This window comes from Condylostylus longicornis, unplaced genomic scaffold, assembly GCF_029603195.1.
Source record: "Condylostylus longicornis isolate FDR11 unplaced genomic scaffold, ASM2960319v2 ptg000017l, whole genome shotgun sequence".
NCBI classification, from domain to species: Eukaryota; Metazoa; Arthropoda; class Insecta; order Diptera; family Dolichopodidae; genus Condylostylus; species Condylostylus longicornis.
Genome location: NW_026577986.1, coordinates 866,186 through 891,167, shown reverse-complemented (window position 1 = coordinate 891,167; position 24,982 = coordinate 866,186). Strand labels below are relative to the sequence as shown.

At 28.1% G+C, this 24,982-nt stretch overlaps 3 protein-coding genes across 3 annotated transcripts in view; 1 reads left to right on the top strand and 2 right to left on the bottom strand.

Moving 5' to 3' along the window:
* The window catches only part of LOC129606086 (MTOR-associated protein MEAK7), an 81,298-nt gene extending 61,927 nt beyond the window's left edge, over positions 1-19,371 (bottom strand). The window contains exon 1 of the mRNA XM_055516186.1: positions 18,831-19,371. The gene's annotated coding sequence lies outside the window, so the exon portion shown is untranslated. The remainder of the gene's footprint in view (positions 1-18,830) is intronic.
* Positions 19,372-22,448: 3,077 nt separating this feature from the next.
* LOC129606112 (cytochrome c oxidase subunit 6C) lies at positions 22,449-23,148 on the top strand. The gene is made up of 3 exons (XM_055516223.1): positions 22,449-22,566; positions 22,743-22,923; positions 22,984-23,148. Exons 2-3 carry the CDS (start codon positions 22,751-22,753, stop codon positions 23,048-23,050), a joined length of 240 nt encoding a protein of 79 aa, XP_055372198.1. The 5' UTR covers positions 22,449-22,566; positions 22,743-22,750; the 3' UTR covers positions 23,051-23,148.
* Positions 23,086-24,407, bottom strand: LOC129606111 (uncharacterized). The gene is made up of 2 exons (XM_055516222.1): positions 24,276-24,407; positions 23,086-24,211 (listed from the first exon to the last, which is right to left on the bottom strand). Exon 2 carries the CDS (start codon positions 24,202-24,204, stop codon positions 23,272-23,274), a length of 933 nt encoding a protein of 310 aa, XP_055372197.1. The 5' UTR covers positions 24,205-24,211; positions 24,276-24,407; the 3' UTR covers positions 23,086-23,271.
* Between the last annotated feature and the right edge of the window lie 575 nt (positions 24,408-24,982).

The following is a 24,982-nucleotide window of genomic DNA, read 5'->3' as shown; positions in this document are numbered from 1 at the left end:
CGGTTTATTTCCTGTCTAAACAAACCGTAAAAAAATAGCTAAAAGTTTTAAAAAGTAGTTAAAAGTTTGACGTTAAAGCAACAAATTTTGAAATTAGACCTTTGCATATTTTATAGTACACACATTCAGAATAGAAATAAGCCAAAAACTTTTTGTCAGTAAATTTACAAAATATTGCAAAATCTTGGCAAAAGCAATTTCCTTTAACACAGAATTTTCGTTGTTTTCACAAATTCTCCACAACACTTTCAATTAAATTTCATTTACATACATATTAATTAGAAAATTTAATTCAAATAAATTCAGTTGATTCCAATGTGTTGAATAATCGCTAAAAATTTAAGATAAAACAAATTATTGTAAATATTTCACAAATGCTGTTAAACTTTTACAAATCCATGATCTGTATATTGCCTACTCTAGTCCGTTCTTTCTTGCTTTTTTACTATTGAACTAAAATCAAGAGTTAGAACTTCTCCATAGTTCAAAATACATATTTACCTCGGACGGCTTAAATCATTTTATTTTTAGACGTGTATTTGGGTTCTGTTTTTCTATTATTGCTCTACTTTCCTCCATATTTTATTTGGAAAAATACATAGAAAAAATATCCAAAATTTACATATGTGTCAAATACAGTTTCCTCAATTGTGTTTCCTTTATCAACAAAAAAAAAAAAAAATAATAATCAATAAAAATAAAATAAAACAATAAAAATCAAAAACAAAATATTATGGAAACTTCACTAACCATTGCATAGACAAGTGGTTCTACGAGCATTTTATATATATTTATCAATCCTTTCAAAATTTATTCATTAAAAAAATAATCTGGAAAATAGTTTTTTTATTTATTTGAACAAGTTAAAAAATTGACCTGAATTCAAAAAGTTTAAAACTGGAAGTTCAATTACATTCAAAATTTTTAGATTTTTATTCTATGTACTTCACTTTACGATTGAATTCAATAGTTCTTATAGATTGAAACATAACATTTCTGTATTTAAAATCGGATAAAGTTAAAAAATATTATTTTAAACATTTCAATATAAATTTCAGTTTTGATACTCAAAAAATTAAGTTTTCTGCATTATTCAATAAATATAATAAATAAATATTTCGATTTAATGCGATTGCATATTTATATTAACATTAATTAGTTTTAGAAATACAACCACAGAATTAATTAAAAAATCAAAAAAATCTTAAAAAACATTATTTGATATGAACCTCAATATTCACTCAAATATTAACATACAAATCCATTTTAAATTTAAAATAAAACTTGATCCAATACCATTAAAGTAGCCTATATAATTAAAAAGCTTAAATCAAATAAAAATTTATTGCATCAAATTTTCCAAATAAATGCCCCTTTATTATTAATATTGTTTGTTTGTACAGAGTTAATTAACGGATATTCTATGATATTCTTGAAGCAGAATAATAGAACTTACCAAGACGAACAAAACAATAGAGGATATTAACAAGTTCCTATCATTCCTTCTGATTTATTCGGCCTCAAAATTTTGCTGGAAAACGTTCACCTTTTACATTATTGCTGGAGCAAAAATATATGTACCTCTAACTTGATTTAACAAGCATACTTGAAATAAAATTTTGAACAAAATATTGAAGTATCGCAGACAATCAAGAAGCATATAAGTATTATTTTGAATAAGTTTTCATTCAACTGTTGTTAATTCAAAATTCTAGAACATACGATATTACGCACCAAATACGTAAATAACGCAAAAAGGACATGGCTCCGTGAAATAAATAAAAATTAAAAAAAATTTACAGTTCGACCTTTTTAGCTTTCTAAAGTAATATTCCTTATTCAAATGCACTCTATTATTTTGATAGAATTGCGGATTGCCCTTTCAAAAGTTACAAGAGTCCTGTATTTTCTCGATTATCTTTACACAATATATTAATAAATCAGAATTTTTGAAAATTAATGAATACAAAAAAAAACAGTTAAAAATTTGTTTAAATACACTGAAAATCCATAAGATAAACGAAAAGTACGAGCAAAAATTTTTTTAACTTTTTTAATCCCAATATGCAAAAAGTTATTATCGTTATTTTATTATGTGTGTACTGAGTAAATAAAATTGAAAATATTTTTTTACTAGTTAATTTTTTCTTTACAAAAACAATTCACTTTTCAGAAAGTTTAATAAATCATTTTTACTCTACAATATCCTGAATTTTCATACGATACCGATATTCAACAATACACATGTGTGTTTATTGAAATTTTGCAGTATATGTTAATAGTACATACTTCCTCCAAGAGAACTGATGTAACCAAGTGAAATGTGAACACATAAATGTACATATATAAATTACAATATACACACGAACTTGTATAATTACAATATGCATATACAAATAGAAAGTTACATGGATGAAGAGCAAAGCACAAACAGTTTTACGTACAGTGCAATAGTATACAAAAAATATTTATTAAAAACTTATTAAAACATAAAAAGGATCTTCAGGTGCATTTAAAAACAAAACAAAAAAAAATCCAAAGAAAAGTTTGCTTTTAGTTTTTATATAAAAGTACAAAATGATAAATTGATGTTTTTCATCATCAATGTACCAACCAACGTAAATAACAAGAAAATTCATAGATTTTTGTTTTTATATTCTTTACTTATATAAGAAAATATTTTTTGAAAAAATAAAAGTTTCAAGAACTTTTGTTTTTGTTATACAATTTTTTTTTAATATTATTTTTGTATTCCTTTCGAAAATAAATTGGTTTGATTAGAGATGAACACAATATACAGCATATGTATGTATAATATAACTATACATACTCTCCTTGTACACATAACTATACACATAGCTATATTGAGAGCTAGAATATAGATGAATAGAAAATTCTAATGCTTTACCTACATTTTCACTCTATAAAATGCATACGAGTACAAGAAAATTATATAACATAAAAAAATTGCAAGGCTTAACTTTTAAGATTATGGTTTGAAAAATAATTATGTATATTATGTTAAAATATCTTATAGATAATAAATTTAATAAAATATAAAATTAATTCAATGAACCAATTATCTTGCGGTAACTTTTTTTATAAGCATTAAATTTTCATTATTTATAATGAAAAATAATCACCTATTCCAGAGTGATATGCACGGGTAGCACTCGTATGTATGTATAAAAAAAAATAAATTTCTTATAATTTATAATCAAATCAATAGCCAGTAAAGTCGAAAATTTCTTACCAATAGTTTGAAATTTGAAAAATTTTAAATTTTCTCAAAAATCGAAGGTAAAATCATTGAACTTGTAGAACATAGATCAAAAAGTTTTATGAAATAAGATTTACCAGAAAAATATTTAGAAAAGGTAAAGAAAAATTTTTAAGGAAAGGAAGAACATGTGATCATTTAAAATTTTTAATTTTTTAAATTTTGTAATTTTCAAAATTATTAATTTTCATTTGAAACTGTCAAAAATGTTTTAAGTGTGTACTTGAATTGAGGGGCTTAGAAGCAAATGGCTTATCTCTTACCCGACAATTTATTTTTTTCCAGTGCAAAAGTGACCGAACCCATATGTTGTGCCAAAAATTTTGGAAGTGAGGGTTAGGCCACTTTGCTTCTGAACCCCTCAATTGTGTTTAAAATAAATGAAAAGCTTTCTGAGTAAATTTGAATATACGAAAAATAATAATTTACAAAAAAAATTTAAAATTTGGACAAGACTACGGATTAAAATTCAAGATCAAATTCATAAGATGAAAATTTTGAAGATTTTGCAGTAGTAGCAGTACTCGTAGCTGTTTGTGTCACAATTCTTGACGATAGGCCTCGACAAATCGAAAGAAAAAAATAGATACTCGTATACCGAATCAATTAATTTCTTAAAGAATGAGCAATCACAGAGAAGTTATAATGATGTATGTTAAGAAGTTTTAATTGTTTTTAAAGTTTTTTTGTTAATTTGCTATATTTAGTTTGAAGATACAGATGCAAGAGCCAAAGTTCATTTAAAAATTTCGTTTATCTCCCCAGAAATTGAATGAAATATTTAATTTAATGAAAAGAAAGTTCAAGGTCAGTTATAATCCCAACGAAACTAAAATGAGTTTCTGTTTTAGAGTAAATTGCATAACATACATACATACATGTATTACACAATTAATCAATAATGCCCGTATTCCATTATTAATATCACTCATAATCTAAATAACTTGTGAAGATATTCAAATCTTTTTAATATTAGGAAATATCTTTTTCTTGAAAATCATTTCTTAAATTAATAAATAAGAGCCTAATTTTTCTATTGAATTTTCGGGACAAATTAATTTTCGATTAAAAGTTAAACAGAAAAAAAATTTAATTTAAAAATCAATATGATATGAAATCATACTATAGACCTTTCATATTGAGCTTTCAAAATAAGTTCAATATGCATACTCGTATGTGTACACATTTATTTGTTTAATTTCTTACATACTTAAAAAATGTACGATTATTTAATGTACATTGCCTTCATAGGGAATATTTTTTTTCCTAATGAGTTACAGTTATATTTGTCTTACTATAATCCCCCACAGTATATAAGAAGTACAAAATATATTTTACGTATATACATACATATACTCGTATGCATACGTGAAATACTGATATGACAGATCTACAAGTAGTGGATCATCCTTAATAATTAAAATGAAACGATAACCCATTTACCGTAATAACTGCTGTATATGCGGATTTATATGCAATAAAATTATAAATTAAACCGAGGATTTAACTGAAAATATAAAACATGAAAATAAAATACAAAATAAATTTTTTTTCATAATAAATAAAAAATATATTTATTTTAAATGATTCTTTAATGATGTCATTAAAAAAAAATAAATAAAATTTTTAAATTGCAAAATAAACAGGAAAATAAGTAATTATCAAAAGTGAACCATGATATCCTTAAAATTAACTTGCTGAAATTACATTGGCAAAAAGTTGTTATATAAAGAAAATCTCTTCTACATATTATAACAAATAAAAAAATTGTGGAAATGTGAAAAATTTTCCATATTTAAATAAATGGATTTGATTTATGGCAAATTTTAAAAGTATGAAAAGCTCAAATATTGTTTAAATTGACAGTGAAAAATTATATTCAAAAATTTCACTTATTGTTTGTATGTACATACATATGTACATATACTCGTAGTAATCGGGTTTATTTGTATATAATGCGCTTCCGAGCCTTTAAAATGCAAAACACTCAAAGACAAAAATTTATCTTTAAAAGTTCTCTGAAGTAAAATTTTTTTTTTCTCAATAATCATGAAAATTGTAGTACTTTATCAGATTCTTGAAACTGAAAGAATATTTTTAATTTGATTTCAAGCCAAAATTTTCACATTTTTCATAGCTTTGTAATAAAAATTTCAAAAAAAAACTTTCATTATTATAAAATTATTACAATTCAACAGGTTAGCAATAGACAAGCCAGATGTTAAATAATAGCAAATATTGTAGCAAGTAGTGCAAATATACATATACAAATGTAAGGAATTCTATAGCGATAAAAATTTTCCAACATTAATGCCAAAATAACAATATTTCAACAACAACACATTTCAATTATAAATTTTATATAATAATTAAACACTCCGCCATCTTAAATATTGATAAAATTTTCATTCATAAATTCATTTTAAAAAATGAGCTAGCTCAACAACTACATTACGTCATTTTAGTCTAAATGCCAACAGTTTGGCATTTAGATGGGACATTTCCCTACATAGGTAGGTAAAATTAATTTAAGATGCGTTTCCTCTTAGTTCCAATTAATATTTTTAACCAATCAAAATATTAATTTTATTGACACATACGCAAAACTGAAAAGGCTTAACAGTTTGTTTACTTAAAAAAAATTTAGCTTTTGACTGAGAAGCCTAAATATACACTTTGTTAGGTTATTTCATATTGATTTACGAATTGATTTTAATGTCAGATACCAAATATTAGTCCTTCGGGACATAAGAAAAAATCGAAAATTTCTATTTTTCAAATTCTTATACTTAAAAAATGATTTTGTTCCGACTTTCGCATAGTAACCTATAATAGAAAATGCACCTTTATGATACTAAAAAAATAATTATTCGATCTAAAAAATATTTATTAAAATAGTTTGCTTTGACTTTTTAATTCATGAAAAACAAAAAACAAATAAATATTTGACAATATTCAAATTTCAGCCAAATTTTGTCAAATATTTAAAGCGAAAAAATTAATTATCGCTATAATTACATTTCATAGGACTATGAATGGAAAATTTGAAAAACCAATTCTGATTGGATTGCATACATGGCAAACAATGAAAAATATTAGTAAAGCTTTAGCTTTAGCCAGTTTAACTGGATTTCTATTTAAAATTTTATATGCAAATCCAAAACGGCATGCATATGCAGTGTTTTATAGGTAAGAATTTTTTTTAGAAATTTTTTAAATTAAATTCATATTTTTAAATAAATTTTTATTTAGAGATTATAACGCAATGTCATCATTTGAAAGAATGAAAAAAGCTGGATGTTTTCAATCTTGTACACCTATAGAAGATGATAATGCAAAATATGAAGAACAAATACAACCGACTTTTAAAAAGAAATAACGTAAGAAGAGAGTACGTATACGCCTATATGAGCATATACGTATGTATAACTATGGAGGATTTATGTTATCTGCATTTTTCGTTCTATTTTTCCATAAAATGTCTATTTAAAATACAATTTTAAAAACAAATTATGTTATTCAAGGATATTTTTCAATATTGACCTACTAACATCAAAATAATTTAATGTTCTAAAATATAAATTTTTGTTTTACTTAATTTGATATTCTATTGATTTATAACCCATCTGTTATTGATTTATGATTTAGTTCTTATTATCTTAGAATAGAATTTCAAAAAAAAAAAAACGAAATTTTTTTAATTATCTACCAATAATCCAAAAAATTTGAGACATTTTCATTAAAAAATTTAAATGAACAAGTATTTCGACAAGGCAGACGAGGATTAACTCCAAAAAATCAAAAATTTAAAACATGTAATGAAATAGTGTGCATTATTTTTTTTATATTTTCCTTGATATATCTCAAGGTATAAATCGTATTTTAGAATACGTAAATTATGGTTTAGTTTTCATATAAGACTACATGAGTACGTACATATACGAATATAAAACGAATAAAATTTTTTGCTTGTTGGTTTCAATATTCTCAAAACGATTTGGTATCCTAATAGCCGTTAATATGTATAAGAGAAAAGAGTGTTTAAGTCCTATTAGATGGAAGGTGAAAAGTAAAACTTTAATTAATCCAAAAAAATGGTAAACTGTATTTATCCCTGTTGTTTAGAAAGGTGAATGAGATTTTCGAAAATTCAGTTCTAACCAAGGTCTTGATATAAAGCATATTCAATAATTAATCAAAGCTACAAAAGAAGCGCGTTCGAAAATAGTAGCATGCTTAAAGTTCTAAAGCATTTATCAAGATTTTCTCTAAATCCTGCAAAAATAATTTAAGTGTGATAAAAATCGAATAGAATAATGTTACACACATAAATAATAAACACATAAAGATTGCAAAACTTTAAAGTTTAATATTAAAAATTTTTGTTTGAATTTTCTCCAATCAAAAGGAATTACAATGAATCAAAGGCTAATTTTTCATACAAAAGGTGTTTTAGAAAATTTAATACTGAACAGTTTTAAGAGGAAACATGATATTTCCTGCGTCAACTACTCATAAAAAATCTGAAGGAAGTGTACTATTTCTTACAAATGGCTAATTGGCAGTACTTGATTTTACAGAAAAATACTGTTGACTTAACACTTGCTTTTCAAAAACTCTTCCATGACATTGAAATTCTCTTTGCATGTAAGAATTAACAAATAAAAAAGTTAGAACTGAATTTTTAAAAACATGGAAATTAATAAAATTCTTGTGGGACTACACTATACAAAACCCTTATTTTTACGTTAAATAACCTTTTCATGCAAACAACCACATTTCAACTTTAACTTAATTAAATTTTCAAAGAATTTTTTTTTGCTTAAACCTAGCAAATTTATTTTTGTACTTTAAATATTAAAATGCAAAAATTTTATGTAAAAAAAAATATTTACTTTTAATTTGGAAATTTATAATTGCAAATATTTTTATTTAACATTTTATTAATTTTTTTTTTTTTTTGGAACTGACATATGCAATTAACATTTTTTTTATTTAAATTTTTAATTCTAGTATTTGTATACTCGTTCTTACCATTGTAGATTGTAGATTGTAGATTCTAAGGGAACTGAGTGGGGACAGGAGCATCCCCCAAGCCACCGCAGCCATTTTTGACTTATTGTAGCCACCCCACTCTCCCGTCTATAATATCCCCGTCCCAATCACAAAGCCGGAGATATCCCTAAGGGAGTTGGACAATAGTTCCCGAACACTTAGGGACCCATGTCCAAGACAATTGCGGCGCCGAACAGCCAGTGCCGGACAGTCGCAGAGAATGTGCACGGCGGTCTCATCGCCACCCCCACAAAATCTGCACAGGGGGGAGCCCGACTTCCCCAGCCTGTGCAGGTGGTATTTCACCGGGCAGTGCCCCGTGAAGAAATTCGCAATAGTGCGAACCCGGCTCCTGCTCATCCCCAGCAACTCCGCAGCGAATCCGCCGGAGCACGCCGGAACAAACACCTTCGCATGACGGCACCCTTTCGTGTCCCGCCAGTGACGTAGGCAGGCAAGCCTGGCCCCCACGGCGGAAGAAGGCAGACCACAGAAAGGCAGCGGCTGCACAAAGGCAGCCCCAGATCCCCTCCGCGCCAACTCATCGGCAACTTCGTTGCCCGCATGGCCACTATGGCCCGGCACCCAAATGAGCATCACTCTGTTTTCCGATGCCAATTCCACAAGTGCAGCAAGGCAGCTCCAGACCAGCTTGGATGTAACCTGAGCTGAACGGAGCGCCAGCAGTGCAGCCCTGCTGTCTGAGAACACATAGATGGTGCGGTTTCTATACCCCCTTTCCAAATTGATTCTCAGACAGATCTCTATTGCATGTATTTCGGCCTGGAACACTGTGCAATACGGGTCAAGGGTTGCATATACACGCGTGTCCGGGCGGACACCGTATACGCCCGAGCCCACACCCGACTCCGTTTTGGATCCGTCCGCATACCACACGCTCGAACCCGACCTAAGTACCGGACCACCCCGATCCCACGTCCATCGATCAGGAAACAGAACCCTGTACTTGTGGTCGAAGTTGTACCGCGGCAGACAGGTATCTGACATGGTTATCCTTAGAATCGGATCGCCCTCAATGAAGTCTCTGTGAGTTCTGTGGGCCAACTTTAGCCCTGCCCCGTCCTCGCCAGAGAGAAGTCGGTAAGTCACCAGCCGAGCTTCCTTCAATATATGGAGGTGCAGTGGCGGCAATCCGATCATCACCTCCAATGCAGCGGTGGGAGCCGTCCGCATCGCCCCGGTCACTCCCAGGCAGGCCAGCCTCTGTAGCTTTTCCAGCTTGGCCCGCACACCCGCCTGCTGAGCTTTACGGCACCATACAATCGACGCATAGGTGACGATGGGCCTAGCAAGGGCCGTATATAGCCACAGTGCTATTCTGGGACTAATTCCCCAGGTCCCCCCGATGAAGCTCCTACACGTCCACAAGGCCGCCGTAGCTCTCCCGATAACTCTATCGATATGGGTATTCCAAGAGAGACGATCATCCAGGGTTACCCCCAGATACTTCACCTCCCTCGAGTAACTAATACGTTCACCAAACAGAATTGGGCTCGTTAATCTGTCCCTGCTTCTGCGTCTGGTGAAGGCGACCAAAGTGCTCTTGCTTGGATTTATATTTAACTCAACGCCTTTGCACCACCTTTCCACAACACGTAAATTTTGCTGTAGAAGATCAGAAATAGTGCTCTCAAATTTTCCCCGCACGACGAAGGCCACATCGTCAGCGTATCCCCAGACACGCGCCCCGGAGCCCCTGAGAGCAGCTATTAGATCATCCACTACAATGGACCACAGGAGGGGCGAAAGAACCCCGCCCTGCGGACATCCTTTTGCAGCGGAGATGAAGAGTATATGGTCAGCTATGGTGGACTTAATAATCCTATCCTGTAGCATCCGATTGACCCATCTGCTAGTCGTCGCATCAATCCCTCGTTTGTGCAACGACTCACAGATGACATGATATGGGGTGTTGTCAAAAGCTCCCTCTATATCAAGGAAGCAGCCAACTGCTACCTCCCGCACTTCCAGTGAGTTTTCAAGGACCCCCACCAGACTCTGCAGAGCGAGTACAGTAGACCTTCCCGACTGATAGGCGTATTGAGATTCATGCAAGGGATTGCTTCCCAGTGCACCGTCCCGTATAAATCTATCAATCACTTTTTCCATTGCTTTCAATAGAAAAGAAGTAAGGCTGATTGGACGGAAAGACCTTGGGTGGTTGCTTGGTCGCTTACCCACCTTCGGAATATACGTCACTTTAGCCACCCTCCATGCCTGAGGGATGTAACCCCACGCATAGCTGGCGCGAAAAATTCCCAACAGTGCTCTAGCGATATGTTGGAAACCCCTCTGCAAAAATGCAGGATATATCCCGTCATCACCAGGAGATTTGAAGGGCCTGAAAGAGAAAACAGCCCATCTAATCCTGCCCATCGTGAAGACTAGACGGGATCGTTGCCAGTCATCCCTCCTGGGCCAGGGTGCCCCCGGTTCGATGACTGCATTTGAGTGATTCCGAAGAATCTCCGAGTCAGGAAAGTGCGTTGACGCCATAAGCTCCAACGTCTGCCTTCCGTTCTCAGTCATGGAGCCATCAGGACGTTCCATTAGGCCCAACCTACTAGCATACTTTTTGGAAAGCACCCTGTGAAGACGCGCACTGCTGGGGAGTTCATCAATGCCCTTGCAGAACGCCCTCCACGAGATTCTCTTCGCTTTCCTAATTTCTTTATTGTATTTTGTGAGTGAGTCCTTATACTCTTCCCACGAACCTGACGCTTTGGCCCTATTGAATAGCTTCCTGGTCTTTAGTCTAAGCCTTGAAAGCTCCTCATTCCACCACGGGCACTTCCTATTGCTCCGCCTCGGCTTAGCACGGCAGCTCCCGTGATAGGCATTAGTAATAGCCGCCGTCAGGGCCTCGCTGGCCAGTTCGATATCCATCACCGTTCTGACAGAAGCAGGAACGGATCTAATCCCATCCATGAGGAGCGTTTCGAATTGACTCCAATCTGTGGATTGGGGCACCCGATATATTTCTTCTGCCAGGCCCCCGGAGACCATGATATCAAACCTAATCTGCCTATGATCGGACATGGATGTCTCATTTGAGACATGCCATCCACCAACCCTACTGCCGATAAATTCAGTGCAAAGGGTGATGTCAAGGACCTCTTCCCTAATTGCATTTATGAATGTCGGCCTATTGCCTTCATTCATAATCATTAATTTATTGCTATATATAAATTCAAGTAGGCACTCACCTCTTTTGTTTTTCTTACCATAGTACATACATATATATAAGAAATTAAATAGTTATTTTCTGGTTCCTCATGTTGTAAATTATCAAAGCGTTAATCATAAAATTTAATGTACATTCACAGTATGTTTACATAAATAACGACCGCATAAACTTAATTCATACATGTATATTTGTATATACACAAATATTTATGCCGAATTCTGATTTTAATTAAAATTTGTATTAAATATACAAAACTGTTTATATTAAGTAAAGCAAGATTTAATGTACATATGTATGTATAAATATTTTAAAAATAAAAATCTCTGTAGGCAAAATTTAATTATAGTTAAATTTTTATTACATTAACGTAATAGGAATGTCGACGTAATACGTAATAAGTGTGCTGCGTAATTCAATCTTATTAGATATTGACACGTTTATTAGGTTCTGCATTGGCAGTTTTACTTTCTGTTCACATGCTATTTAAGCGCGCCTTCTTAGAATATAGTGATTCTTTCAAACCAAAATATCAATTATTAATGAATATTTTAAAATATTTTCATTTTAGCCTACTTTTTCGAATGACAAGATCATTCTGATTTAAAGGCTGCGGGCAGGATTATTTGAATTAAAATAAATTTTGCAAGAATTTACACATACATATGTATAAAAGAAAGCCCGATTGATTTTGAAAGTAACCATCTCTTATTGCGAAGATGAAGCCAATTAAATGATGCACAAATAAGCGAACAATAACGATATGGTTGAAACAGTAAGTGTAAATATTAAATATTCACTCGAGAATTACTTACGATTAAAATCTCTTTTTCAATTTTAGAAATAAGCAATCAAGAATACTCTAATATTTTTATGTTTTCGTCTTTTAATGATAAGAGTATTAAAAAATCTCTCACATTTATTGGGAAATTCTTGAAGAAAAATATTATGCTACATTTGCTTGGCCGTTACTCAATTTAATTTATTTCTGGAAATGCTTTTCTAATGTCTATGCTACATAAGCAATTGCGTCCGAAAAAAATTTAGTTATATCGTTACTAACTAAAACAATAGTTGTAATATAAAAAATTACAATAAATTTTTTACATTTAATTCGTATTACCATGTTGAGTTTTTTACTTATTCCATTAATTTATAAGAAAAATTAAAGAGCACAAATGATTTCAATCCACAAAATTTGATTCGCCATTGTTTTCTATATACTTTTTAATTCAGATTTTTTTTCATTTTTTTCAACAAGATAATCAAAAATGTCGTCTCCATTAGCCATAACAGATTGCTAAATGGTTGACGATCGTATTAGTGTTTTCATTTTAGTTTTTTTTTCTTTATTTTTGCTTGTTGCTTAAGATAACAAGAAACTCACGATGTGAACTGCATATATTAATAAAAACATACAAATATAAGTAAGACAAAATAAAAATCTAGAAATAAACGAGGAAAAACAAAAAAACTAAACAACAAAAACCTACAAAAACTTAGAATTAGCTAGACAAATAAGGGCAAAATGTTTTTATTGTGAAACAAGAAAGAACGTCGTGTACAATAAGCAAAAAAATTAATATGTGTATATGGAATCAAAAACAAAATAAATAAAGTTGGGTGAAACTAATGGTTTGTTAAGAAGCACTTTTCTGTTCAATAAGTGAAAATACTGCTTCTAAAAGTAATTCATTACATTATTTAAATCTCATACATAGTTCCATTGATAAATGTAGCAAATTATATATAAAACTATTGCATACATTTAGGATGAGCAGAAAAAATTTAAAGAGACATCAACATAATTGTTGAATTGGGCAGTTAAACAAGTTATTTGAAAAAAAGGAATTATATTTTTTGATGACATGTTAATTACCGTTAGCGTTCTACATTTATAAAAGTTTGGAAAAGTTTGCAGTTTCAAAAATAAAACGATCCAAAAATTCAAATTTTACAAATTTCGAGAGGCGATAACTTGAGAGGGAATCGAGTTAGAAAATATTTTCTTATAGCAAAATGAACTGTTTGTTAATATCTAAAAACTTTTAAAATTTTAGGCTACTCCAGCCTATTGTTTAGAAGAAAATTTTAAAGGTGAACAAAGCTATATTGCAGTAGGAAAAACTCACCACTACTTTTCAAAAATTTTTTTTTTTTTTTCAATGGTTGATAATTTTTCCGAAATATAATTTTTTTTTTTTTTATTGGTGTGAAAAGAAAACTTCCTTTTATTCGGAATAAAATACTTTTATTTTTCGCTAAAGCGAAAAATAAAAGTATTTTATTCCGAATAAAAGGAAGTTTTCTTTTCACATCACCACTACTTCTCTGCTTTTGAAATATTTTACGGAATATAAAATCAATTTATATACGGACATGGACAAACTAATAGCACCTTTCTCAAATTTTTTTTTTGGAAAAGTGCTAAACATATTACAAATTTTAATTTTCGTTCTCAGTTGGTTAATTTTTTTTGTTTTGAAATGAGACTTTACAGAATAGTTAATTACGTTTTTTTAGTTAAAACATTTTTAGTACGAACTTGAAAGTTTAAGAAAATCTTTTAATGTTAAATTGTCATTTTTTTTAATCACATATGTGAATTTTAACAACCAAATTAAATTCCATTTACTCATTAACTATAAGTACTCCTCGAATAAAGTAGTCTCGTTATAAAAAAATTTGATAAAAGTCTCTAATATTTTTAATACTATTTCCTCACTTAAAATCAAAATTAAAGAATTATGTAATTTTTGTTATATAAAAATTAGATATTAAACTCGCTTTGAATCATTCGTAAATTAAAATTATTAAATTTCCTTAAATTTGTAAATTTTCGATCGCCAAAAGGGCTTTAAGTGAGAGATTACTATAGTTACTCTTCAATTGTCTATTAAAAAACTGATTGAGAGAAAGTTTTAATTTAATACTTAAAAATCTTTTTTGTATTTAAAATTTGTAAAAATTTCAATAATTTAAACTTGAAATTGTTCTATCATTTCCGATATTTTATAATAATAAAGTAAATAATCGAAAATCCGAATAATTTTTGATTCATGCGAGTCTACGAGCCTTTTGTTCTAAAAATATTGCCGCATTAAGTACAGCACGTAATTACATGAATAATATAGAAAGTTGAATAACCTTTTAATTTAAATTATTTATATTTGAATTTTCGGCCCGATCTTATTACATTCAACTTTTTATCAACAACTTGTTATACTTATTTAATCTCATATCAGTTTTAACCTCAAAATTCTGAAGGTCACTCAAAAATTTTTATTAACGTTTTTGTATTGTTTCTTTTCCCCTTTGTTTGTCATCATTTTTTATGGTTTTCTTATAAAAATGAAAATATAATACATAATTGGCAGAAATTTGTGAAAAATAAAAACAAACAATGATCATAATAATTTTCATTTGAGTGAGAGACAAAGACCATATCATAAATGAAATAGAGCACTCAGTCGACCAATTTATTATTTCCGAAAAGGAAATAAATAGAAAAACAAGCAAACAACAAAAAAAACCATAACAATAATATTGAATATGATTTTATGTGACTGTTTTTTTCTTTTTGTTACTTACTAACATATAGGAAGGATATTCTTTCTCATTATTAAGGATTAAAGATTATTAAAATAGATATGTACGTATAATATTGAGTTATATATAAAAATATATGCTTACATATTTATATTCAAATAATAATAATAAAAAAAAGTGAAGAAGAAAACAATAATATTCTAGAGAAAATTGTAGACTAACTAAGCATAAAATATGTAGTTAAAATTTATTGTCTAGTATAAGGAGAAAAAAAAAACTAAATTCTAGACACAGACTGGAAGCAACAGTTTCTCCAAAAAAAAAAAAAATAAATAAAAATAGTTCAGTCACTCTTCAGATAGTATGTAAAAGAAATATGAGTACGTATGTACTTACGTATATACACGTATATATCTTGGGGAATGTAGGCGAATAGAGGTTTATTATGAAAATACATTACGAGTATATATACTTATACTTATACTTACTATTTAAATTAAGGGTAAAAGAATGATAAATAATGTGGGAAGAACAAAATACCAAAGTATATACATATATATGTATCCATACTATTATATTATTTTATATAGAAATAACAATTTATAAATATAGGCATGCATATTAAAGGGATAATTGTAGAAAGACAAAAAAAAAAAAAAAAAACTAAAACTGAAAACTTAAAATCTTTTTAATTTGAAAAATTGAAAAAAGCAATCTTTATACATAATGGTTTCTGTTGATGCGAAAATATAAATTTTTCAATAAAAAGAACTTTTAATTAAAAAATTAAAATCTAAGTTAATAGCTCATACGAGTTAACGAGTGTAAACATTAACTACAAAATAAAAAATTTCATTAACTATAGGATGCATATATGTATGTTTAGTATATGTACTTACATTCATTGAAGATTAAATGGCAAAGTTCGAAATCAAGGAAATTTGAATGTGAGAAAGACATTAATTACTGAATAAATGAAAAAACCTATTAAAATTATTTTTTCTTTAATAATAGTTTTAATTTAAAAATTATTTGTAGTTTTTAAAAAATTTTCACATACATAAATGCAGATATATACATATGTATTTTCCTCAGTTAGATCGATTTCAAAATATAATATTCCATCATCAGTAAATTTCATATTAAAGTACTTAGTTGGTATTAAATTTAGATGAAAATTAATACTAAATTAAAGAAACTAGACGTTTATAAATATTATGATTTACATTTGGCAATATGAGAATTTTTGACAATTCAATTTTAATTTTTATTGCAGTTGTGTTTATGGTTCTAAAGCATTTTCATAATTTTTGTTTTTAATAGATTGAAAATAATGTGCAATTATTCAAAAAACGTAATTGAAGCGTTGACATCGGGTCCAAAGCCATTTAACATCAATTACAAAACGGTCACTTAAAACCTTTGAATCAATTGATTATTGAAATTTGATTATTTAAATCTTATTGGAAAAGAGCTAAGACAAGAATTATATTATATTATATTATATATATTATATATTATATATTCTATAATATATATATATAAGTTATATATAAGTTATAAATTATATATATATAAGAATTATATATTCTATATTATAAGAGCTAAGCTTGTTTCACAGAAATACTTTGAAGCCACCTTGTATACAATATCATAGTTATTCATTAGTTAACTTATTCAAAGGTTTGTAGGTGTTTAGAATATCTTTGATATGCATGAAAAACATAACCTTTTTTCTACATTCATCATGTAAATTACATAAATATTTGAATATAAGTATGTATGGGTTTCAATAATATTAAACTTTTAACAAATTCTACAAAGGTGAAAAAAAAAACAAAGGTGCTCTGTATACCTTGAAGTAAACGTCAATAGCCTGATCCTCAATTTAAACAATTTCCTCTTAAATATGAATAATATGAAGCTATTCCTTACTGATTATTTGCGTACTTTCATAATTTAAATATGTACATACACATACAAAAATACATATTACCTACCTCAATATCAAATAAGAAAAACATTTAAAACTTGCATCCTTTATAATATTAATATAAAAAAAAAATTCATAAGATTATAATGATTAATATAGTTCCTATGTTATTCACCTACAACACCTATACTCATTTTACACGGGAACTTGAAAAAAAAATATAAAAATATAAAATGCACCAACTAAGCACATACATAATATATACAAACGATACAAAATAACATATTTGATATCTACAAATTGTATATAATTTTACCTAGAAGTAAATAATATTCTCCTTGAAAAATTAATGTGAGCAGCAACTATACAAAATGTCCTTGTAAACAAAGATATTTTTATAATCTATTATTAATAATTCATATTATCTACATATATACATACATACATTTATATACATATGCTATGTACATACTTTTAGGCATAAATTTATTTATGTCTGGGATTTCAAGCTTGTATATTCTCTTTCATATCCTTTGGTCTAGTTGATTGATATGATTTATTTAAATAGGTACACATTCCTTTCAAAATTTAAAATAAAAAAATATGTTTCGAAATAAAATCATAATTTTCAGAAATAAAAATTAAGAAAAAATAAATTTTAATTTTCATAGTTTTCTATTGCTTTCTTTCTCTCTCTTTTGTTCTCTCTTTTCAGTAATTTCAAGGAAAATTAAGAAAAAGGACAAAAAAAACCTCAAACTTGAACTTGTGTTCTAACAAAAAATTCTTATAACATCGCTGATATAGTTACTTACACAAGAAATTACATTAAATTAATATTACACTGTTAAGCGTGACACAATAAATGATTTTGGCCTTCGTGTGAAAAAAAAAGAATTTTGAAAACATTTGTATAAATTCATAGTGACTAACAGAACATTTTGTAAACAGAAAATACTGAAAATAACTGATAAAGGATGAGAATAAATCGTTTTACTCTAAGAAAAAAATGTCATCGTATTGTTGAATATTACAAAGGACAGTTGATACTAAATAATATAAGTCTGAATACCCGTAAAAAAAGGCAGGAACTGTGAACCATTTATATAGAAACAAAGACATTCCAAAAAGCAAAGTAATAAATTAAATACCCAGATCCATATGTATATAAAAAGGAATTACGTACCTCTAAAAATCTTTATTCTGTGAACACAATAATTCAATTCATGTTTTTATTTTATATCGAACATCTAACTACCGCGGTAACATACGTTAACTTATCTACTAAAAATCTTAAGTGTTATACTTATCCCTTCATTTAAATACATAAGTACTACAGTATTTAAAATTTGCAAAAATAATTTCACATTTCACAATTAGTTAAGGAGAATTTATTTGATCCTAATTACAACAAATAATCACACCAAAATTACTAAATGCAAAATTATGAAATGCTCGTTTTTTCTTTTATAAGCTTATGGTCACTCCGCATAGCTTATCAATTGCTTTATTATAACGAAACGTTTGTATATACGTAATATGTGTTTGGATACCTATATATATATAAACATTTTAGATGTGTTAAAATACACCTGTAAATTCCGTTTTTTCAAACGTACATAATATTGTAGTTGAGTATATAAATTTACATGCATTAATATATACATGATAGGTTAGGTATGATATTGATATGGGCATATACTTTCAATTAAGTGTCAAATATTAAATTTGTAAACTTTTCATAATTCTAACAATAATTGTAGAAAAACTTTGTTCAAATTTAAATGCGTTTAAAAATATATTCTCACCTTTTCTAATAATTTATGTTTAGAAATTTTAGTTAGAAAGAATCCATCACACAATGTAGAGTAAAAATTAAAGTATTTTTTACTTCTTAATATCAAAATTTTTGTTTTCTAATTGCTTTTTCACTTTCACTTCTTCTTGTTTTTAGGCACAAGTTTCCGTTTTATTTAATCACATACTCATTTTAGAATGTCAATTTAATATTAATTTTTTTAAATGATAATGTGTGATTAATTGATATTGAAATTTTTTAATCTACATTTCACAAAAATTAATCGATACTTGTATTTGTTTTATTTTTATGTTTACTAACATTGAAAAATACACCAATAAATATGTATGTATGTACTCAATAATCTTTCCACAACTTAAATTGTCGTCTTTTAAAAATATTTACAACCAAACTTTTTGTTTTTTTTTTTTTTATCTTTCTATGTTTAGTAGATACATAGAATATTAAAATTGAAAATTTTCCGCGTTGATTTTATATTGCAATGCGATTTTCTGCCTTTTTACTACTCGACTAAAAATACACAATTGACATTAAATGTTCGAAGCAAAATATTTCCCTATGGAAAATTCAATCAAGTGGTCAAGTTTGTGTGTAGATAAAAAAAAATTAATATTGAGAGCTTTCAAAAATAAAAAAGCTCAGATTTTTTTTCATATGTAAGGCAAATCTTTCAAAAGTTGATAATGTGAAATGCGAATGACAACGAAAACGTCAAAAGTAATATATAAATAAGTAGCGAAACTGTTCAAATTTTATGTTGTGGCTCGAAACTTAACAAAAACAAATATCTTGTAATGATTTTTTTTTTGTTGTACATATAATATTTATATGTACATATAATAATTAAAATTTCTAATTTTCTACAAAAAAAAGGTAATATAAAATAATTTCCTGTAACTGTAAGGTACTATTTAAATGTATGACAAAATCTCAGATTTAGTTTGAGTCGGTTATGTAAACCTTGTTTGACATCAGACTTTTTCTGATGGCATATAAATGTGTTTACACAACGAGTTACGCCTCAATGCTTGATGTTCGTTTTATTTCCTTTGAAACGTATATCAACCATTGATGCAAAAGGTGTCGTGTAAACAGAGCTCATACTAAGAGAAGAATACTCTATTTTTAATGTCTTTATATCTAACAAGTCCCAATACTCAATTTTTTTTACGAAATGTTACGAATTTTTGGCCTCGTTGTTGGTTTTTTCTTTAAATGCCACTGATCGTGTCATATTTTTTATTATTTTTTTCTTTTTTTTTACGTAAAAAAGAGATTAATATTTTAAAAAATCTCAGGATATTATACACATTTTTTAAAAAGCTTCCCATTTAAATTCTATTGCACGAAAAAGAAAGAAAGGTAGGAGGAAAGAAAAAATGAAAAAAAATTTCAAATTCATATTTCAGTATGGTTTCAAATGTTAATGAGGAAGGATGTATGATTTTTTATGCACATTTTGTATTTCCCAATAAGGTAAGTTGAGTAGTGTCGGCTAACAAAAATGTTATTAAAAGTAATATAGGTTGACACATTTCAACAATTTGAATTATCTCATTTCGATTATTCATACGTTACTTATAAAATTGTTTCAAATAATTTCAGTTAGTTTTTAAATTATTAAAAATAAATATGTATGTACCTACTTCCAATAAATTTTTTTTTAAATAATTATTTTAAAACTATTTCAAATATGTTATATTGAGTGCTTCAAAAATTTTGCTGTGCTCTTTTTTCATATTTTATTAGCAGGTAAACAAGAGCAATCTATTTATAAAATGTCCCTGCATGTGTATGTATGACCTATCTTAATTCTAAACGGAAAGAATTTTAAAATACCTGAACAAAAATTTTAAAATACCTGTTATTTTACAGTCGGAATTTTCGAGTCATTTGGTAAAATACCATTTATTTCAAAAATAGAAAAATATTCAAATCCGGTCATAAAACTATATGATTGTTTTTTCCAAACATTTTAAATATTTTTTTTTCTTAGGTAATTGATATAAATGACAGCAAGTTTTTAATATTTTTTCAAATAAAAATAGAGGTAAAATTTTGAAGTTTATATAAAATTTGTATTTAACAAATAAAATTTGATTGTATTTTAGATATTTTCTAATTCCCTCTTCAAATTTTTTCTTTACTATGTATTTATATCAATATTTAAGAATTATCTTTCATTAATTATATTTTCAACTTGACACCACAGGTACTTCCCATATCTTGCGTTAACTTACCCTATGAGAAAAAAAAGCTGTTCACTTAAAAATAATGAAATGCTTTCAGTAACAAATAAAACGTTGAAGGCGAAGGTTGTGTTTGTTGTTTTTCCGCTTTTTTTTAAATTTTAAAATAATTATCAATGAAAATATTAATATATTTTTTTGATTTTTCAAATATATGTTCTAAATTTTACCTGCTTTATAATAAGTGTGAATTTATTTTAATATTTCTTCTCAAAAAATAGCCACTTCGATTTAAAAAAGGCCATATAAAATAAGGTGTGCTTTCAAGTTTCTCTCTGAGCATTGGGACTTGTTAGATATAAAGACATTACTATTTTTATAAGATTTGCTGCCAGATTTTTAGAAAATAAAATGCCAATAATTCAATTTTTGCGAAAGTTGTGAAAAGTGATCAGGTAATTTTTATTTTAATTATAATTTTTGAAGCAAACTATAAAAGTGCAAAGACTGATATCCATAAGATAGTTTCAGTCTGATATGTAAGTCAGTTACCTTAGATATAATCTAAAATTTTGTCATATACATAAGAATGTAAATAGTAAGTAGCACCGTAATTTTTCTTCAATCTTCTAAAATTTCTTATTTTAGTGTTATTTTTGTTTCTTTTTATGGTAAATAGTAAATGTGATCATAATGAGCTTCGGCTGAAATTTAAGGTTTCTTGTAATTCTTCACCATTTCATCATTCTCGTCACAGCAGCGCGATATGAAATTTATTTTTCTGTGCCTAAGATTTTTTTCAAATGTGTTGTTTGTTTTTTCAAGTACAAGTCTTAATTAGCTGACTTTTAAATAATAGATGTACCCAACGCAGGCTACGATAATTTTTTACGTATGTGAAAAATAATTTGGCTGCTGAATGTGGTACAGTACTGCAGGTTGTATAACCAAAATTATCAGCTCCAGCAAAAAAAACTATTCTGCAAGGCAGCTGTTTGCACCGCGTGACAACTAATTTTCAAAATGAAGATTTTTTGGTCTTATTTTCACGCAAACGTTCAAAATAAGATTTTTAAAATTGAAGTTTTAACTGAAGCTTTTCAGATTAGAAATTTTTTACACTTTTTCCCATATTTTCCAAAGTTTACAAAAAATATGCAATTATACCTATATTATTCGACGATTTTTTTATTGGGTTCTCAAATTCTATTTTAAAAAAATAAAGATATTAGGGGCTAACCTATAAAGCAGTAAATCTGACCATTATGTTACGGCTATATCGATTTTAATGAATCATTACTCAAATCTTATTTAGTACTTATAACTCGTTTTACCTGCACATGGAAACTCACATCACTACGAATTCTGAGTTGTTGAAAGCTAGTGTTATATATAATTGGACACAAAGGCACTCATATATGTACCTTAAGTTTTACATATTAAATGTCAACTGCTGTCACATCATAACCTTCAAGTTAAGAAAAGTCAGTGAAAAGTATTTAATTTTTCGATTGTCTATTTTAAAGCAAAAAAAAGGTATGAATTAATTCAATTTTTTAATTTTCAATTAGGAATTAGAATTTTTAATTCTTTATATTGTATGAAAGGCTAATTATTGTAATTGTATAAGTTTTATAAGAAAAATTATTTTTTTTATTACGTAACATTTTTCTATTGATCTGTGCACAAATCAATACCAATTTCCTTTTTAGAATAAAAAATGGCTAAAGACGTTGCTACTGGAAGCTCAATGAAACCTGTCCTCCGTGGACTTCATAATGCCACAATTAAGAGAAACTTGATTGTTTCTTTAACATTAGTTACAATCGTTTCTACAGCATATAAATTTTTGGTTAATGATCCAAAGAAAACTGCTTATGCTGAGTTCTACAAGTAAGCTGTTTGATTAATTTTTTTTATCTTGGTTTATCATTGAAATATAAATTCTTTCAGGAACTATGATGCTAACAAATCATTTGAAAGAATGAAGGCAAATGGCCGTTTTCAATCCTGTTCATAAACTGTTTCTTTTAATGTATTAAAAAGTTTAGTAAAAATAACGTGATGTTAAAATATGTAAGTCGAAAGGATTAAATACAAATAAAAAATAGACACAAATCTGTGTATAGTATTTTTTTTTATTGAAACCAAACACTTACATATTTTTTATACGGAAGATTAAATTTATACACGCTTATATACTTATATACCAACATTTATCTTAAAAATATGTGAAAATTTTTATTCTTGAGATTCCAAATTTTCTAAAACTATTATAATATCTAGATCCAAAATATCACTTATAATTGAGTTATCTAAATCACATTTATTATCATTGGTCTTCACGTGAAAAATACGGTTTGTAGAAAAACACCAATTTTTTAGAGCTATTATATCATCATGATTGTATTTGAAATAATCCGAATAGCATAAGTCAACCTTATTAGCAATATCTTTTGATGTAATTATATTTAATAAAAATGATATACATTCTAATACAAAGTACAAATCATTCTGCTTATCCCTAAATTTATTTACATCCATCTTTTTGATAACAGAAATAATTTCGGAAAATTTGTGAAATCTATACATTTTATGTTTATGACCCACACTTGAAAAGAAAACACTCCAAATAATGCAAACGGAAAGATATAAGCCTAATCGGCTTAAGTTACCTACGGTTTTAGCATAATATATTTTGTTTCTATTGGAATTCTTGAAACATTCCAATTCCATTATCCCATTTGCAATTAGATGTAAATGTAATGGATTATTACCAAAATCTATTTTTATTTTAAAAATGTTATTTAACATATTTAAAACATTTACATCGTATGTTGAGCCTTCAATAAAAAACTCGATTGTTCCAAGCTTGTAAAACCATATTAAATTATTTAAAGTTTTCGGGTCATATGTCTGGCCCAAACTTCTTATGTGCTCTCGAGCTAAGTTAATATTTGAAGACCTAATTTCTCTTATAATTTTATCAACAACACTTTTCAGTTTTGGATCTGGCGTTGCTTCTAGTATAGGAATAATTATATTAGCAGAAAAAACGGAGTGCATTAGTTGTATTCCTGTTTTCGGAGTTTCAGTGAAGGATGCAGCACGAATGTTTTCCAAGTCATCCACATCTTTTAAAAGCTGTTCCTCTATTACAAATCCCGGATTCATTTGAAATCTAAAACAAATTTAAAACAACTTGTAGCTTTTAAAAACTTATTTATAAAAGAATAACTACCAACCTTTAACCGTACTTTCCGTAATTCAATAAAAGCAATACATTAATTTAGATATCTCAAAAATTTAATTACTTTTTAAAATGTTTTATTTCAATTTAATATGTATTTCGAAGAAATTTTAAGGTGGGTATTTTGGTAAATATTACTTCAAATTTCAACATCAGAGCTGCCAGTTTCAAACTTTTGGTCAATCAAAATTTGACAGCTGTGGAAATTATCCGGAAAATACCGTTTATCAATTTGACGTTCTTTTACAGTATATTAATAAAAATTTTGATTAGCCGAAAGAATGACTGCTGTGGTACTTAAATCCAATCAAGTAAAGAAAGTAAAGCCAATTGGCAATTGTTCTTGGCATAATATAATAACAAACCCAAAAAAATAGCATATGTACAGATTGGCAAATGATACCAATCAAAATCAAAAGTATTGCAATTTGCACTAGAATCGTCTGTATTTTTTAGCATAGAGGTTGAATCTGATTTGATTCAGAGTTGTCACAAAGGGAACTGATCATGTGATCATATCCTGTAGTTCCAAATAATGAGTCATTTAAAAAATCTATAAAAAAAATGTTTGTTTTTGCTAAGTTTCTGACAAAAATTCGACTTCGAAGATGTTCGGTACAATATGTACAAGGCGGCACAAAAGAGCATACAGCAGCAATCCTATTTTTTCAACTGATTTTTCTACATAGAATATTAAAAGTT